General features: G+C 44.2%; 1 protein-coding gene across 1 annotated transcript; it reads right to left on the bottom strand.

Annotated features, from left to right (window-relative positions):
* Positions 1-3,261: 3,261 nt before the first annotated feature.
* Positions 3,262-9,039, bottom strand: LOC124653485 (light-inducible protein CPRF2-like). Its single transcript, XM_047192545.1, has 6 exons — positions 8,731-9,039; positions 7,407-7,494; positions 6,612-6,729; positions 5,856-5,931; positions 5,647-5,772; positions 3,262-3,764 (listed from the first exon to the last, which is right to left on the bottom strand). The coding sequence occupies exons 1-6, from the start codon at positions 8,860-8,862 to the stop codon at positions 3,393-3,395; spliced, it is 912 nt and encodes a 303-aa protein (XP_047048501.1). The 5' UTR covers positions 8,863-9,039; the 3' UTR covers positions 3,262-3,392.
* Between the last annotated feature and the right edge of the window lie 9,341 nt (positions 9,040-18,380).

Genomic DNA, 18,380 nt, shown 5'->3' with positions numbered 1-18,380 from the left:
CGCTCCCAATTAGACACCCTTTCATAAAAGATGGTGCCACATTTTAATCATCGGCATGTTCTAGTAAATTACAAACATTATTCATGTCTCATATGAATCGTACCACACAAAATCTCAGAGATGGTGCTAGTGAACCAAGTATTATGCACAATCATATGTGTTTGTACCCAACAACTGGTTCAATAGACCATCTTTGCGACATATTAGTGTGCCAGATTATAATCATCGGTTGGCAACAACAAGAAGGAACAACACCAGTATAACAAGAAATGTGCCCCATATCACATTATCGCCACCAATAGTCCTTTGTGACCAAGTACGACGCACAATCATCAGTGATTCTACACTACACAAGGTCAGTTAGGATCATTTTGGCACCTATTCGGGGTTGGATTTTAATTATTGGCACATCAGAACATTAGAGCCTCATACTAAAATTGGGCACACAAATCTACACTGTAATCAAACCTAGTTCACTGCTAATCATTGATGTTAGGGCATCTCCAGCGGGGGCGACGCATTTCAGACGCCAAAACGGACGCGAAACGTCCGTTTGCGTCTGGTTGAATGGTCGAAATCGATCGCGCGTCCGTTTGTGTCTAGGGATGTCCCCAGCGGGCCGACGCATAATTTTTCCCCATTGATAAACTCATAATTTACATTAATAAAAAATACATAAAAGGACCCAAAAATGGCCAGCAAGGCCTACTAAAACCTAGCTATGGGCTACTGCTCATCGTCGCTGATGAGGTCGATGAACTCCGGCGTCCGCCATGGAAGCTGGTACGCCGGCGGTACAGGATGAATGGCAGCCTGCAGCAACTGCGGCCAGGCCGTCGGCGCTGCAAGAGGGTGTGGTGAAGGTGGCCACGCATCCCAGGCCGTTGAAGGAGCAGGATTCGGCGTGTGGGCATTGGAACGCGTCGGTGTGGCTGGAGGAGTCGCCGGCCCCCCTGCGCGAGCGCTGACTCGCAAAGCTGGATGGCAAGCCCGCCCCACATAGCGAGCTCGTTGAGATCGTTGAGCTCGCTATTGGCCAGTGCTATGGTAATGGCCTCCTCCTCGCTAATGTCCGTCGGCTGGGTGTCTGGATCCCACGCCGGCCCGCCGTCTTCGTGGTCATTGTCTCCGCCTTGGACATGGTCGTCCGACGAGGTCTCGCACTCAGCCTCAGCGGCGGCGTCATCCTCGTCCTCTTCGTCCTCGTCGTCGTTGTCGTTGTCGTCTTCTTCCGCGGCGACTACAAATTCTATGTGTTCAATAGACCTTTGTGAATGGAAATACAATGGTAAGAAAACAAATTAGATAGAAAGGGTAAATAAAATTGGGGATTATATTGGATTGGCACGACATAAATCCAAATAGGACTAAGAAGGAGGTAAATTATGTCTAAATAATTAGAGAACGAGGAATACTAGTGATCTTCTACTACTAATCCAAATCTAAAGAAAAACAAAAAAGGAATTCCATTGACTTGTATTTTTATTGATCAATTAGAATTGCCTTCTAGAACGTATAATTGTCTCAAAAGGGCCAATATACATACACTATTGGACCTTTTGAGTAAGACTGAAGAAGATCTTATGAGAATTGATAGTTTGATCTCGCGGTCGAAGTAGTCGAGGTCGCCGAGGTATCCCACTCGGCAGCGCACGTCGAACTCCCATGTCCCGAACGAGATCCAATTGTAGGAGTTGAGCGCGTACGTCGGATCTTCTCGGAGATCGGCCAGCAAGATGGCTCGGCGGCGGCGTACCTCGTCATGGCCCTCTCGGCCCTCGCGTGGCACGGGAGGGGGGCCGTCACATGCCTGGAGTTGAGGTACCAGCCTCATCCAGGCAGGCTAGCGTCCAGCCATGGCATCGTCCGGTTTTCCTCCAAGAGGCAGCGCGCGAACTCGATTCGGACGTACCGCTCGACCCGCGGCTTCTTGCCGGACCGCGAGCCGCTAACCTTGTGGTTGTTTTTGGTTTTGTGGAACGGCCAAGATTTCTTCCCCATGGCATCGCTCGGGTGGATACGACGGACTCTGCCAATGGTAACGTGTCCCTGAAAAGTTGCAACGCATCGCCCGTAAGTTATGCCACGCTGAAGACGAAGCATCTGGGCCGCTTCCAGGCGGGCCCATGCGAGAAGCGTGCGGACGACTGCTGCTTCCTCGCAGCTTCTGCGCAGACGCAAATATGCCATATATTTGGGCAGCGTTTGCGTCTCGGCGGGTGGGTCGGACACTATGCGTCGGGCCGCTAGAACGGAGTACAGACGCATTTTTGGTCCGCGCGGTCGCAAATGGACGCTCGCCCCGTTGAAGATGCCCATCCACATGCTTGGTTTACTCCGCCCCTTGATTTGGGCCACATTTGAATCATTAGCCATGGAGAAAAACAAATTAGTGTATGACAATTAGCCTCATATAACAAAGCATAACAATAGTAAAGAGATAATCCTACTGAATTGAAGACATGAGGGAGGTGGTGGCTAGGCGACGAGACATGTGTTGATGGACGCGGAGGGAAGAATTCCCGGGGGTTGTGGTGGCAATAGCGAGCGGAGACGGCCTTTTATAGCCGATGGCGGCATAGGCAGAGGTGGGGAGAAAGCACGGAAAGCGGCGGAGAAGACACACGAAGATGCGGACAACGGTGATGCGTGGTGGAGGCGCAGCGTCGACGGGACGTCTCGCCTGTAACGCCCTGGAAACCGTAGTCACCATTCGGTTTGTGCCGCTGATGAGGCTGGCCCGCCGCTCGCGACGCGGTTTTTCATTGCGTCCAGCGCTCCCACAACATCCCCTGTGTAACGGGAATAGACGCGAGGCGTCGGACACCGTATTAGACCGCACCGAATAGAAAAGGGCTTTGAGGTGCGCAGTTGGGAGCGATCAAACGTCTGGCGCGTCCCAATTAAATTCCTTTGAGGGACGTCGTGGAGCTTTCAGAGCCTGCCTTTTTGTTTCAAATGATTGTTTTTGCGTATCTGATAAAGCGTCCATGTCAATGATAGTGCAGTTCTCAGCAGCTTAGGTTCATCAGCTTGAATATTTTTTTGTGTGCTCATGCTAATTTGCACAAGTTAGAGGGGGCTACATGATATCAAGATCTGAGTCTGGATACTACGAGGACGGCAACCTAGCCTGAAGAGTAACTAAATTCCAGAATCTTTCACAAGGCTGAGAATGACAATTTGTTTGTGACCTTGGAGATTCACAATTTGTTTGTGATTGTGCATGATATTCAGAAGGCTGGGAAGTGCAAAGCAGCAGGATCAGAAGACGAGGATTTATTTATCTTCAAGATGGTATGCAAGATTCAGCATCCTGATATACACAGATGCCACAAGCTCTACAAACAAAACTTAGCTCAGTCACTGGAGCATTATAACTTATAAGGCAGTTACTGAGCATTGGCAGGGATTTCATGGTCCGAGAAGGTTGACACAGCCTCATAATGTACCGAGTCTCCATGTATCCTCTTCTGTAGGTTCTCCAGGCTCGTGACACGCCGCAGAGAGCCTGGCACTGAAGCCATCTCTTCTCCACTGGCCAAAGGAGTTGCTGCCTCCTGGAAGTCAGGCTTGATCCATTCGTCTTCGAGTAAACCCTGGAGGAAATGGCTCATGCTCTGTTCAGTGGGAGCAGCATCAGCAGAAGCTGCATCTGATACACATGAAGAGAAGGGCACAATAATTCCCGGCGTGTCTGATGGAGTGGAGAACAGCAGGCTTGTTCCAGTTACTCTCCTCACAGCTTCTTCAGCTATATTCACCTGAACAAAAATACTTTGTCAAGACAAAGAAACAAAAATATAGCACCAATTTTATTTAATTCATGGACCCTGCGGAAGAGAATATTTCAAGAATGTAGGGTGTGCTTGGTAGACAGGTCCTCCTCAGATTTTCCCACCTCATCCCACTTTTTTCCAACTTTTGTTGTTTCGTAGGTCGGCTCGGCCCAACTGGGCACTGCCCACCTCATACGAAAATAGCCTCTCAGCCCTGCCCGGTAGAGAAGCCGAAATCGAGCTTCACACCTGGGCAGGGCAGGGCTGACCTCGCCCGGAAAACCCCCCGCGCGGCCTCGCACCTGGGCCCAAACCAACAGGGGTCAAACCGCCCAGCCCTCATTCCGCTCTCTATTTCCCACCTCCACGCCTGCGCCCCGCTCCAGCTTCCTCGACGCCGGCCAGCGCCTCACGGCCACGGAGAGGGCCTGCGCTGCCGCTTCCTCGAGGGACAGCTCCGCCACGGCCGAGCTCCGCGACAGATGACAAATGGAGGATGACGGAAAACGGGCGAGCGCCATGCTTCCTCGAGGGATAGCTCCGCCACGGCCGAGCTCCGCCACGGCCGAGAGCCGCCACGGCCGAGCTCTAGGACGGACGACGGACAACGGACGAGCACCGCCACGGCCGAGCGCAGTCAAGGCCGAGCGCCGCCACAGCCTCGCGCCGCCATGTCAGCCAGCAGCAAGGAGCTCCGGCGAGGGAGCTCCGGCCAGGGCTCCTCTTGTAGGGACTCGATTGCTTTTTTTTCCTGTTTACAGGGACCTGATAGCTTTTTATTTTGTACACAGTGACCCAATCGCGTTTCATTTTTATATGCAGTGGTCTTTGTGCAAATGTTAGATACCCTCAGCTATTATCAGCACATACAACCTACCAAACAACAGATGCACTCAGCATATCTCCGTTGGCCCGACCTACCAAAAACACAAGAAAATCTAAGTTCAACTAAGCTAGGGTCAGCTTGTATGAGGGCAGATAGCTATTCTGTGTTGGACCGGGCTAGGAAACACACCCGTAGTGTCTCACTAGCACCTCACCTACAAATAAATTTCAGTATTTTTTCTTTTTCAAAAATAAAATATCAGCTATGCAATAGTCAAAGCACAAATCAGTTTATCAGAGTAAAGATATCACTGTATGTTCTGTATATGCATGTTTGCAAACACATGGTTTAAATTATGTATCTACTGACTGTACAGATAAAGAGAGCAAGTAACGACTAAAAAATGAATGTTTTTTAAGCACCTTTGCCAAGACATAAATACAGAGTTTCGCATGTACTCACAAACAAGCATTAAGAAATGTATGAATGATTGTGCCTGTTTGGAATCCCAATGTGCGGTATGAGACAGAACAGACCTCCCATAAGCCAAAACCACAGGCTTAATTAGACACACTCTCACAGGGTATGAACCCTTTTTAATATTTTGTTTCATTTTTACAATGCCCACACCTGTAAGAAAACATTGTTATTATTCGTAACACCAAAAAAATAAAGTTGTGAAATATAGAACTAAACTATCAGTTTTTCACTAATAGGAGAGGATATACCTGCCTTCCTCATGAGAAATACAAGCTCAAATGCAAAAAAAAATTGGTATTGTAATTTTTGACAGTACAGTTAGGAAGTTACAGATCAAGTAAACCAAGGATGTCAAATCCAAGATTGCTTCATTTGTCATGTTTGGGTTCTCCAAAGAAAAGAGAAAGCACATGAACAATTATGCGTACAAAGCTTAGTAAAGTAACTACCGACTAATGACCATAACACTATATCAACATATTCACCATCAAAAACCCTTCAAATTGTAACAAAGCAAATTATAGGATGCAATTAAGAGTTTGAAAGAATTAAAGGATATACCTTTCTCCTCATAGTCTGAATATCAACTGTAAGATTTCTGTTGTCAAGAGAAGATTCCTTGTATTTCTGAGTCATGTCAGTCAGGCGCTTTAGCAAAGATGCATTCTCAACTCTTAACTGTGTAACCTAGATGACAGAGCAGTAATTAGCACAGTCAGCTTAATTTCAGTTAGACTTTAACTTAAACATCATTGGTCGCAATTTCAGACCTCTGATTCAATATCGTCCTGATGAGCTTGTTTTCTTTTCCTTGACCTCCTGGCTGATTCTCGATTTGACAGCATCCTATCACAAAATTAAAACTGAGAAATTAACACTCAAACTTTACACTACTTTTCGAACATGGCACACTTAATATCAAGTATAACGTTAGCGACTAGCAAATTTACTTGAATATAATCAAGTACCAAACAACTGCCTCCAGTTATTCGAGACTTTTGGTGGGATTGGTGTAAATATAAATGCAACGATATTTTTGATTTTATAGAGAAATATGCTGGGAATATCAAATATTAACTTGGTACCAAAAAGATCTTAAACGAAGGGTCGAGCATACATGTTTGGTGGGATTGGATCCTTTCTGGTACCCTCTGCCTTTTCACCTGTCCTGAACCATTAAATTGGCAGGACAAGTAAAAAAGATTGGGATATATATTCTCAAAAGAAAAATAAGTTTTCCCCCATTAGTATCAGGTTATAGTTTCAAACTACATAATTTAAATATATTGCTACATGGTGTCAGCAGAAGATTTTTGGATGATAGCTCGAACATAATGAGTAAATTACCGCAAGCTCAAGTATGAAATTTGCTACTCCCTCCGGTCCCATTTACTTGCCGCGGCTGTGAGCAGATTTATAGCTAGCTTGTTTCTGCATCCACGGCAAGTAATTCAGGGCGGAGGCTGTATTGTAACTACTTTCAATTGCATGTCCAAGATAATGGCAGATGGAAAATTCTGCAGTACCTCTTCACCCGCTTCGCGCTAGCAGGGTCCGTATTTTCCTCAAGATCACCCTCATCATCTGAGTGCTCCTTTGATGTACAACTATTAGCTGGCTTGCCTTGAACAACAGTACCATCACCTATTACAGAAGAAAAGACAGAAAAAATCTTAATGATAATAGCACACGAGTTAAATGTTCAAATGTTATAAAGTTGCCTATACACTTTTCGAAACACACTTGTATTCGTTCTTCTAAAACATATAAGATGGTGTGAAAATATGAGGATAGCACACAAGAGTTAAACGCTCAAATGTCAGGCGACTGTCAGAATGCAAATCAGTGTTGACAGGATTGCGTGTCTTATGTTGTATGTCAGCATCCAGCACCGCTGAAGCAGGTTCAGAATACTCTGCTCTCATCTTTTACATTATGACCGCAACAAAATTATATGTAGTTTAGCATTTTTCTCACTTGTCAACATAACATCATGTTGCCAAACCAGAACTGACATTTCTCCTCACTTTCTAGACTATCAGGACACCAGTTAAGATATTCTACAGGAACTACTGGGGACATGTGACTCTTCTGATGGTTCAGGAGTGCCAGCAGACAGAAGCAGGAGACTACCAAATAAAAACACACAAGATAACATCTGCTCTAGCAGAACTGTGGAGGACTGTCAAGATAGATAATATTTTATCAATCGAAGACAGTACTTCCTTTCAATAAATTCATGTTAGATACACATCTGTTTCGATTTTGCTGAACTTGTTTCATAGACTGAAATGAATGAGATTATGGACGTTCATAAATACCATCAAAAGAAGCTTGAGACACCAACTGTGAAGCCTCTGAAGCTTGTGAACTGGGGTAGCTCAAAGCAGATTCTTGAGGTTTAACTTCCTGAAATTGAATTACATGCAAAATTAGCTCATGGACATCACACTTAAATGCTATTTGTGAGGGTAGATTGCCAAATCATGATTTGGTTAGTGAGCACTGCAAAGTTAGGCGTATTGCGTGGATATTCTTTTGTGTTTTCAGTTGAATCAAGTCGTAAATGGGACAAGAGAAATAATGAGGTGAGAATGCTACGCAATGGTAGAAAACCAGTGCTGATTGATATTGATTCAATCGCTCATGTTAGACACAGCTACTCGAGGGCACCAACAGTGAATTCAGTGGTCTAGGAAGAACTAAGGCAGATAACTACACCCTTGTGTGCTTGCTACGGGAGTTCAACAACGGATTCCTCAAACCATTCTAAATTAGATAATGTTTCCATACTAACTTTTTTAAATAATCAGCCACTAGAATTTGGAGCTTCCGGTTTAGATGAGTTTGTACCAACCCATATTTCAACACCCCTGGTGCTTGCATATCACTTTCAGGAAAATATCAGAACATACTTTTTCATAGTAGCTTAGGAAAGAAGATCCCTGTTGTTTCATACTCTCCGACAACACAAGACTCATTTAATATTGTAGTCATTTGTGGTCAATGAAACTCCATCAGAATATGCTCATAGACTGCATATGTGGTTGAAACAATTTTTCTGTCCCCCCCCCCCCCCCCTACCCCTAGCAACATGTTACACTTCACATGTCACACCACACTATCTGCTATCCTACGTGTCCCTGCACCAAAATACCTCTGAGGATTCATCTCCCATGACCTTTCTGAAGGAACAAAAGGCACATCATTGCCATGTTTTTTCCCTGGACCTGATCCGAAAATAATAGTCAATTGGTACCATTTTCATGTAAATTATAGTACTCCCTCCGTCCCTAAAAAAGCTCCTCAACTTTGTTTAGATATAGAATATGGACATATTTTAGTTATAGATACATCCGTTGAACAGCTTTTTTTTTTTGGACGGACGGAGTACTACGAATCTAGCGAGTCACTTGTAGCATATTGTATCCCTAATTACGGCAGCAATTTAGACCACCAAGGAAAATGTTCTTCGGTAATTGAATTCGCCAGATGGTTTGTCAGAAAACTGAAAGCAGATTTTCTACTGAACTGCAAGATTGCAGGAGAACTACTCTAGAAAGGATCTGTCATGGAACTTTAAAAATCTACAAGAGAGGCTACAAATCGAACCAAATCTCAATCAAGAAGGGAATTGAACCGTACCATGGACTTGGCCACGGCGGCGCAGTACAGTTCCAGCTTCCTCTTCAGCCCCGCGGCGTACTCCCCGGGATCTCCACCGCCGCTGGCGCGGGCACAGCTCACCTCCACCACATCGTCGCCGCCGCGCTCCATTCTTGGAATAAATAAAAAGCTGATCTCTTTCTCCGTCGCCGGTGGCAGTTAGGGCCCTAGTGGCAGTACTACTCGAGAAGGAGCAAGATTTACACGGGAAGAGAACGGAATTATCGAGAAGTGCTCTTCGGGAGATTGGAAATTGGAGTCAAGGAGAACGATGGGGAGACAGAGGCGGCGAGGGGGGAGGTTTTATAGCGCCGGTGGATGGGGTCACTGTCCCGGCGATGCCCATGTGTTCTACTTCTCCTTGCTGCAAAAGATCTAGCTAGCCTACTGGCAAGGCAAGTGGACACTCTAGTGTGTGCTCATGTCCACGAAATTTAGATCTTTTGTGTGGGCCCATTGAAATTTCATTGAAATTAGAAAAATCATAAAAGTTGGCATTTCATCTTATTCAGTGTGTTCATTTTAGGCAGCTCCTATGGGTTGTATATATGCCTAATTGAGATGTCACCCGGATAGTTCGATCCCGCCTAAGTGGAAAATCGTAGGCCGTACGAGTTCCTTGATTACTAGGACTTGCTTGAACCGGGGTAAATTAGCGGTATTTAGTCCAACGTTGAGCAAAATGTCGATCGGTACGCTAATTTTACATTCATTCCAACCAACCATGTAGCAATATATTTTCGGGTGCAACAACGCAAGCAAGCAAATAACAACGCTACAACAACAGAAGGCGCTCGTTAACTAGCATCACATCGTCATTGTAAAAATAACCGTGTTGCTAAGATGGTTGGCACATATTTTACGATGAAGGAGAAACTTTTCAACAACTAAGATGAAAATTTAAGGCAAAAACAAAAGAAAGAGGTTTTATTTTTTGCAATGAGAAGAGACGGCAAAAAATACTTACACCCACCAAGCCTTGACACCTCTTCTTTGCTTGTGCAAGATCAGTTAGTGACAATTGGACACACTCATAGAAAGTTGTGCAAATATGAGGCACATGCAAAGACCGAGCATCTGTGGTAGTGGTTAGAGAAGTGACAATATGTGCTTGAGACTTAAGGTAGGAGGAGAGTGGACTAGGGACACCACCATTCGCTTTTTTGTTTCATCCTCCTCTAAACGGGTCCAACACGCAAGTATAGCAAAGAGAATGGATATGAAATATTCAGAAAAGCCTCTTTTGTGAGAAAAGCTTGCATCTTATCAACAATTCATGCTTAAAGTCGGGCAAAGATGTGTGTCGCTATCAATTCTATTCACTTGTTCCCCTTGTTGCAAGAAATGATTTTTGCCTACTTGATAACCAAGCATCTAGAATTTGCCCACATTGTAGGAATATTTTTACATGGAACGTGGAATGTATATGTGTCTTTTTTTTCTAGAGAAGAATATGTGTCTTGGCTGAAGGCCGTCCGACATAACAATGCAAAGTTTCCATGAACAAAAGTAATTTAACTAAAAATAACTTGTTCAAATCACATGCAATGTTTTCCCAAAATTAACTATCATGTGAAAATCTTAAAAACAAAACCGTGTAAGGCCAGCGCGCATTTTGCCTTAGGCACTTGTGCATGAAGATGAACTCGCCATATAAAGATGAATTCTTGTATGCATAATATTAGTAGTATGATTCGAGTTGTAACGTGTAAAACCACACATATAGCTTGACGCGAAAAAGTTTGTTTTCACATCAAAACATCCCCAGAAATGGTGTTTGTTGTAAAATGTTGATGTATGCATGTCTTTTCCCTTTATGAGAACACCGAGTACATGACAATATTGGCTTAAGGTCACCACAAGTGTGGTATTGCTGGTTGGAGCATTAATTCTTTAAGAGTTTTCAAGATAGTTTTATGTCGGAATCATAGTTCCAAGGAAACTTGGTTAAAAAAAGACTCTTTTGGCAACCGTGTATGCATCTTATCAACAATTCAGGCTAAAATTCATGTATACCATGTGTCCTTCTCAATTTCGCTCACCTCTCCATGTTGCAAAAGATCTCATGAGCTTGGCTGCCAGCCAAGTGACAAGAATCCCTAAATCCAGGTGTTGTTGTCCACACAATATGGATATTTCTTCTTCGAATATGGATATTTTTGTGTGGGACCTACACCATATCTTTCTCATGGCTACCAAGCTTGACAGGTCATCAAGCATGTATAGTTCCTTGATTGGGTTTTTGGCTGATGTTTTCATGGATGAAGACACACCGGACCGTATAGGTCGTCCTCATTTGATTCACAATGTCTAGTTGCACCAAATGATTCCTACAACACATACATGAGAGCGGCTTCGACTAAATCCACAACATGTTACGTTCTTGGCCTAGGTGATAAGATGGAAAAAAAATAATCGGTGACGCCGCAACAACAGACAAAAAATATCCTCAAGTGACGGCTTTGCTATCTGGTCAAAGGAGGCATCAAGGACAACGAGGAAAGGAAGGAGTTTATTTGAAAACAATGTGTGGGTATTTAATCCTCGGAAAAATCTGTTGTGGTCAGGCGGAAATTTTGTGCATGCAGTAGAAGGTCCGTGCACACTCATGCACGACGCCCCTGATTTACCATCCAAAAGGTAAGCAATTTTTTTTTAACAATGCTCACACGCTAGATTAAATTTGTTTGAATTTCTATTTTTAATTTCTAAGAGTGTGGATTGAATTTTGAGCTAGAATGTTACTACACACTATCTACTCACACAGTCCCACATGCTAAGGGATGTAAAAAAGGGGTTAGGACTTTTGATGTCATTTTTCTATGTGTGAACTTTTAAAGTCGAGTGAACCCAAGTGGCTCATGGGCACATATGTATTGTTATTACGTATGCAAAAAAAGGTGATCCTAGAAATCAAGGAGAGAAAATTTTCATTGTCAAGTTCTTTAAACCAGTAGCCTCCTCATGTTGCAAAAAAAGATCACAAGCCAACTTGCAACTATTCCAAGCCAATTTGGTGGAATCTATGCGTGTACCTTCCAGGTTGTAGATCTTTCTCCATTGGGACCCTCTGGCAACACCATATCTTTATCTTGGCTATACAAATCTACGACATCCTTTTCGGGACGGGGGAGTAATTAAAATTGAATTCATGCGTTGCCTATATTTTGTTTGACGCATGGGCCGATCAATTTTGAGCTAAAACATTACCGGACACTAAATACTCCTGCATGAGAAGTGGAAGTTGTAAGAAAAAGGGTATATGATATTTTATGACTTCTCGAAACAGTACAAACTATGGAAGTTGAGTGAACCTGGCCAAGTCATATACGGTGGGAATACACGTTTTTTTTTTATCGATCCTTAATATGTATCAGAGAGAGACAAATGTCATTGTCAAGTTCTTTAGCCTCCCCCAAGTTGCAAAAAGATCACAAGCCAAGTGGGCGATGCTGTTCCAGGAAGGTTGTAGGCCTTTCTCCCATGGGGCCGACGGTCCCCAGCGTATCTTTCTCTTGGCTGGGAGGCTGCCCAACTCAGCAGGCTCACGATCCACAGAACTTGGTATGTGGCTGATATTTTTCTTAGTGGAGAGCACGTCGGAGGCTGACTAGTATATTGATCCTTCCTATCCACACAAACAAGATATTATTTCATTTTGATCATCATCATCACACGCTGCAAGGGAGAGCATCAATTTGGTGCCACTTGTACGGCTGCACATGATTCATGTCTAGCACATCACATCTCGCAGGCGCACTAGAGATTGGAATTTTGATGATGTTGATGTTTGGGCGTAGGGATTTGTGGCACCCGATTCACCTAGCTTCTTATTCAAAGTTTGTTAGATTATTACTTGTAATTTTCTTTTTTAGCAAATTTGTCTTGTTTAAACTAAATTTTGCTTTAGCGGGCTTGACAAGTAATAATCTAGCAAATTACAAGTAATAATCTAGCAAATTTGTCTTGTTTAAACCAAATGAGCCGTGGCCCATAAAGCCAATCAACCTAGCTCGATTGCTAGAATAGTGCACCGGAAGCTGGTCAAATAGAGAGAAATTCAGCCCCAAAATTTAGAATTGATTTTCCAATAAATAACATGAAATGTTCTACAAAACTTAAATATGTGAAATTCCATAAGAAAATGCAACACAAAATCAGAAGTTGTGGAAATAATTTGGAACACTAGTAGAAAACAGGCCTCTAATCCCGGTCCATAAGGGCCTTCAGTCCCGGTTTTTCAACCGGGACTGGACGTTCGCGACTAAAGGCTCAACCCTTTAGTTCCGGTTCAAATATACACCGGGACCAAAGGACATGCCACGTGGTGCGGCTAGGGGGCTCGTGGTGGAGGACCTTTGGTCCCGGGATTAGAGGGTCTCTGCCGCGGCAGAGAAAATAGCCGATTCCGCGGCAGAGGTTGAGGGTGGAGCAGCGTTTCTCTACCACGGCAGAGTTTCAGGGTTTATATTATTCATTCAATTCTGCAATGCATACATCATTCAAAGAAACCAAAAACATCGTCATGTATATATGGACATCGTCATGAAATACAGTACAAGTAATGCATGTTTACAATATATAAAGCCGGGACCAAAGGTACCCTATCTATATCCGTTTTCGTCGAGCGCGGACGCAAAAATCGGTCACATGTCTGCATGCGTCTGTCTCTTCCCCAGCGACACAGACGCATTTTTGACCACAAAGACCCTGCCATGCATTAATTAAGGAGGAGAGAGAAAAAATGCCTTTTGTGTGGCCACCATAGGTTAGCACATGGGCTTGCCCTGCATTATAGGAGAAGAGAGAGGGCTAGACAAAACGGACGAGCGGACGCATCTGCACCGACACATTCTTGAAGCAAATTTAGACCATATTTGCGTTAGAATAAATGTTGCGGTTATTTTGCATCTAGTTGCTGAAGCGCGCTTTTTATCCGCGCAGACCGCAAACGGACGCTCGCCTCCATTGGAGAAGCCTTTAGATTCGTAGTGCCTAGTTGCACCTCATGTCTCTCGCAACGCAGGCAGCACCTAAACCATTACCATTCTTCCCGAGGCGATAAGACAAACCACTGGACAAACGTGGTGACCTGGCAAGGACTGAGAAAAATCATCAAGTGGTGCCTTGCAAGATGCATATTTGAGAATATCGTGTGCAACAACTGAAGTGATCCTAACGACCAAGGAGAGACAAATGTCACTGTCAAGTTGTTTAAACATTTAACATCTTGCAAAAAGATCATAGGGCAAGTTGCGTCAACCGCAGGCCAAAGAGGGCATGAAGAATCTATGCACGTTCTAGGAAGGCTGTGGTGCTTTCTCGCCTGGGACCTGCCAGGGTATCTTTTTCTTGGCTGGGAGGCCAGCCAGCTCAGCCGGCGGTGCGATCCACTGAATTTGGTGTGTGGCCGATATTTTCTGAGTGGAGACCTCGCCAACGCTCGTTTCTACCCACACAAACCAAATATAACTTGTCGTTAATAGAATAGACTCAATGGAATGGAGGGAGTATTATTTAGAGTAAAATATATGGTAGATCATTGAATTTGTTTGTATACTTTTCTTTAGTTATTGTATTCATAGAAGCGGCATTTACGGCCATGAAGACGATGTAGCCACTTATTTGCTTACGTGGTGGTGTGGAACCAGTGCGTTCCAACCAGAAATACATGAAGATTATTTATTTCATTAATCATCTCGGGCTTAGGCGGACCTAGAGGGTGGCCAGGGTGGTCCATGGACCACCCTGGGATTTGAAACTGGCCCATATAGGACAAAAGAAAGAAAACGGACGAATTTGAGGAGCCCATAGTGTTCTAGAGTCGAGACGAGCTAGGAGGTTCCTTCGTCCTCGCCTAGTGTGTTGTCCCACCGATAGCCTCCCATCTTCGTCCTGCGCCGCCATGGCGCCACGAAACCGCCATCCGCCACCTCTCCTGACAAAAATTCCCGCCACCACCGCTAGTCTTCCTTCCCCGGACGGCCTTACCCATTCCCCGTGGGCAGCCTATCCTTACCCTAGCAGCAAAGTAGGGAGGCCGGCGGCGCCCAACTTTGCAATCTTGGGATGCCCCGGCGAACAGTGGCCATCCAATCCTGTCTGTCTCTGGTGGCGGGGATCAATCAACAAGGACACACCAATTTGTTGTCTAAGCTTATTGAGCAAATACTTAGATACAACTTCAGCACTTAAACTTAAAATTGTACAATACAAATTTTACAACTTATTTGCAAGTTAAAACTGATTGATTGTTCATAATTGATGTTTAATGAATTGTAGCCAATTACTAAAATAGATTGAACATTTTGGTGTAGAATTGTTCAAGATTGAAGAGGATCGGAGACATGGTGTGGCAAATAAGAAGCCTTCTCCTTTTTTTTGAAATGGAACACTGATATTCCATTAACACTGAACGGCTGAGTCGCCATACAAAGCCCTGCTTACATCAACAGGGACCTGCTCTAACCATATCTGATGGTCATTGGGTACCCCAGCCAGACCCATTGCAGCTAACACATGGGCTGGCTTATTACATGAACGAGGCACATGCACAATTTTATGTTCTATGAATTCAGTACTAAGCTGAAACTTGGCTTCTCGGAAAAGAACACCCAACTGTGAGAGATCATACTCGGTGGAGGAGACTGCTCGCTGGAGCGTCTGACAGTCTGTTGCCAAGATGATTCTGCCAAACCCCAGACGAGTAGCCAATTCAATTGCTTTCATTAGAGCATGAGTCTCAGTGTGCAGCGCATCACTTGCAAACGGGACTGATCCTGCTTCAGCTACAATCATATCTCCATTATTATCCCTTGCAACAGCACCCCAACCTTCTCCTTTTATATCTCGAACTACAACTTCATAACTACATTGATGACGTGAGAAAAGATGCAAACTTCAAGGGCCTCGAACCTTGTTGATCTTTTGGTAAAGCTTGTAGAAATAAGAGGCATGTAGTTCATAATTGTTGTACTTGCAAAAATAATATGTTTGCAAGACCATAGTGTTATTGCTAAATTATATGCTAGCATGTAGACATTGTGCATATGTGTTAAAAAAATTATAAAGGTGGACCTCTCTTTTAAATTTCTGGATCCGCCACCGTGTTTCTGTTACATGTGTAGTCTCACTGGTTCAAAGAAATGGGAGCTCGACAGGTCTACTCGTCATTTGCCTCCTTCTCCGAGAACTCTCCGTCTGCGACTACTGCTTCGTGGCTGTCGCGAACGCCATGCTTGCCTGCCAATAACTACTATACTATTTGGGAACAAACATCTTTTTTCTCATAATTTTGGGGTGGCTGAGAGATGAACCTTGTGGTGACACGTACACATTCTATGTGACTTTTTCTTGGGTGTGAAGTATTCGGGTGGTCCGTAAGATATTTACTGAGGTTGAGAATTATTGTGTCGTTCACACGTATGCAGTTTTCTTCGTTCTCTGTCTAAATGCTTGGCTGGTAGGCTCTTTAGGTACATTAATTGTGTGGTTGTAGCTCTAAGGTGGGCCACAGGGGGAGACTGGTCAAAGCGGCGTACAGTGCCCTCGCGTTATCTGCAGTCTGCCCTGAATCTTCTTGATGCTTCCTCCCGTTAATTTTTCCACTGATCTTCTCAAGTCTTCCACCGAGCTTTTGCCAAGATCAAATCCCGGAGGATAAGATCAAATCCCTAAAATCGAGGGAGCAACTTTGGAAGGGGAAGCAAACTTGGAAGGGGATGATTTCGGATCCCCCCTTTCCTTCTGTGCAATGGTGGGGCCCAAGGGGCTGCCTTGGCCGCCCCTCCCTCTATAAATAGAGGAGAGGGGCAGCCGACCATTTGCCCCGTGACACACCAAAGTCTGCCGCCCCCTCTCTCCTCCACCGCTAGTCTGCTCCGGCTTGGCGAAGCCCTGCAACTTTTCTCCTCCACCACCACCACCACGCCGTCGTGCTGCTGGGAATCCGAGGGGATCTACCACACCTCCGCTGCCCGCTGGAACGGGGAGAGGACGGGCTTCATCAACACCGTACGCGCGACCGAGTACGGAAGTGCTACCGGATTGCAGCACCGAAACGATCGACTACATCAACCACGAGATCTGATCTCGTTAAGGCTTTGGATCTTCGAGGGTTAGTCTCTCTTCTCTCTCGTTGCTCCGATCTTGTAGATTAGATCTTGGGTGTTCCATAGATTAGATCTTGGATTTATTCGTCTTGCGGTAGGAAAATTTTTGTTTTCTATGCTACGAACCCCAACAGAATGTGTGGCCGCCGGAGCATTCATTTATTGACCTGAGTGACGAGGATTAGGAGGCGGGGGCCAACATCCCCGCAGCAAGATTATCCTATGTTTTTAATTTTCTTTTTCTTTTTTACAGTAAAAACTAGGGGCTTTCGGTCCCAAATATATGTAATTAAGTTACTCCCTTGGATCCAAATTAATTGACTCTACAAATTAATTGACTCAATACAGATATATAGGTGTTTTATCTCTAGATACATGCATATGTAGACCAAGTTGAGTCAATTAATTTAGATTAAATGAAGTGACTGTATTTGGCGCCTTATTTTTTTGCGGTTTTAGCCCTGCTTGAGGCGCCTCCGACCGCAATGGACCGAGCCCTATTTCACATCTGCAGGATGCCGCATCCAAACCCAAACTAACCAAAAAAAATGGCCTGCTATGCAGCAGCTATTGGAGATGGCTAAAAAAGGAAATTGTTGTCCGCAAAAGTGGAATTAGATCAAGGGAGGAGCCTAGTTGGGTGGACAAATCTAGATCTCCTGAAATTTCCTATATGTAGGTGAAAATTTACCTATTTTACTCTTTGACGGAAAAATACTACTGCTTTACTTAACAAGTACTTATTTAACCTAAGCGCTTGGATCTTGATGCATGGTTGAACGGTCGCTTCTCCATCCCTACCGTAAAAGACCCCACCCTTAAACATTGCGTGGGTCGACCTTACGAGGATAAATATTGAGGCTTACTTTACTAGCTAACCAGCTTAGTTAGTCTGGACATAGTGAGTACAAGATGTTACTTTCTCTCTCTATCATGGACATGCAGATTTGGCCTTGCTTCTTGCATTCTGCAACTTGATATTCTGACTGCCTTTGTGTCGTGGGCTTCATGTTATGGGTCAAAGCAAGATTTAAGAATTAAGAGGTTTTTGGTTTGCTGTAGCAGATGAGTTGTGTTAGATCTTACGGTCCTTTTCAGTTTTAAGCATTGGAGACGCCCCATAGAATTAGTGTTACGGTGATGGAGATACTCACGCCAGGAAAGAGGCCTTCATCCAGTTTTCTTTTGTTCTTATGTTTGATTTGGTTGCTTTACACTATTTTCTCAAGACCAAACTAAAACTAATCAAGTTATGGAATCCACATAGTCAAATTCAGTCCTTGTTTGTTTAGTAGTAACATATATGGTTATATGTATCAAAACAATAGTACTGTAATATATATCAGCTCCCTACTAGCTAGTTTCAGCTCGTAATACTAATCTCTGATATGCGTGATTACACAATGTGTGCTCCTCCCCCTCTGATTAAAACAAATCTTGTCCTGCCTGCTGCATAACGCGCGCTCAACACTCAAACCAATCATCAAACTCGGAAATTTTCCGTGGGGTCCTTTTTCG

The sequence above is a fragment of the Lolium rigidum genome, chromosome 5 (assembly GCF_022539505.1).
Source record: "Lolium rigidum isolate FL_2022 chromosome 5, APGP_CSIRO_Lrig_0.1, whole genome shotgun sequence".
Taxonomy (NCBI): Eukaryota; Viridiplantae; Streptophyta; class Magnoliopsida; order Poales; family Poaceae; genus Lolium; species Lolium rigidum.
This window is presented reverse-complemented; position numbering and strand designations above follow the sequence as displayed.

Coding starts and splice junctions, on each gene's coding strand:
- LOC124653485 (XM_047192545.1), bottom strand. CDS start 8,862: ATGGAGCGCGGCGGCGACGATGTGGTGGAGGTGAGCTGTGCCCGCGCC. Junction 7,495..8,730: donor CCGCCGTGGCCAAGTCCATG/GTACGGTTCAAT, acceptor ATTCAATTTCAG/GAAGTTAAACCTCAAGAATC. Junction 5,773..5,855: donor AGGACGATATTGAATCAGAG/GTCTGAAATTGC, acceptor TCTGTCATCTAG/GTTACACAGTTAAGAGTTGA.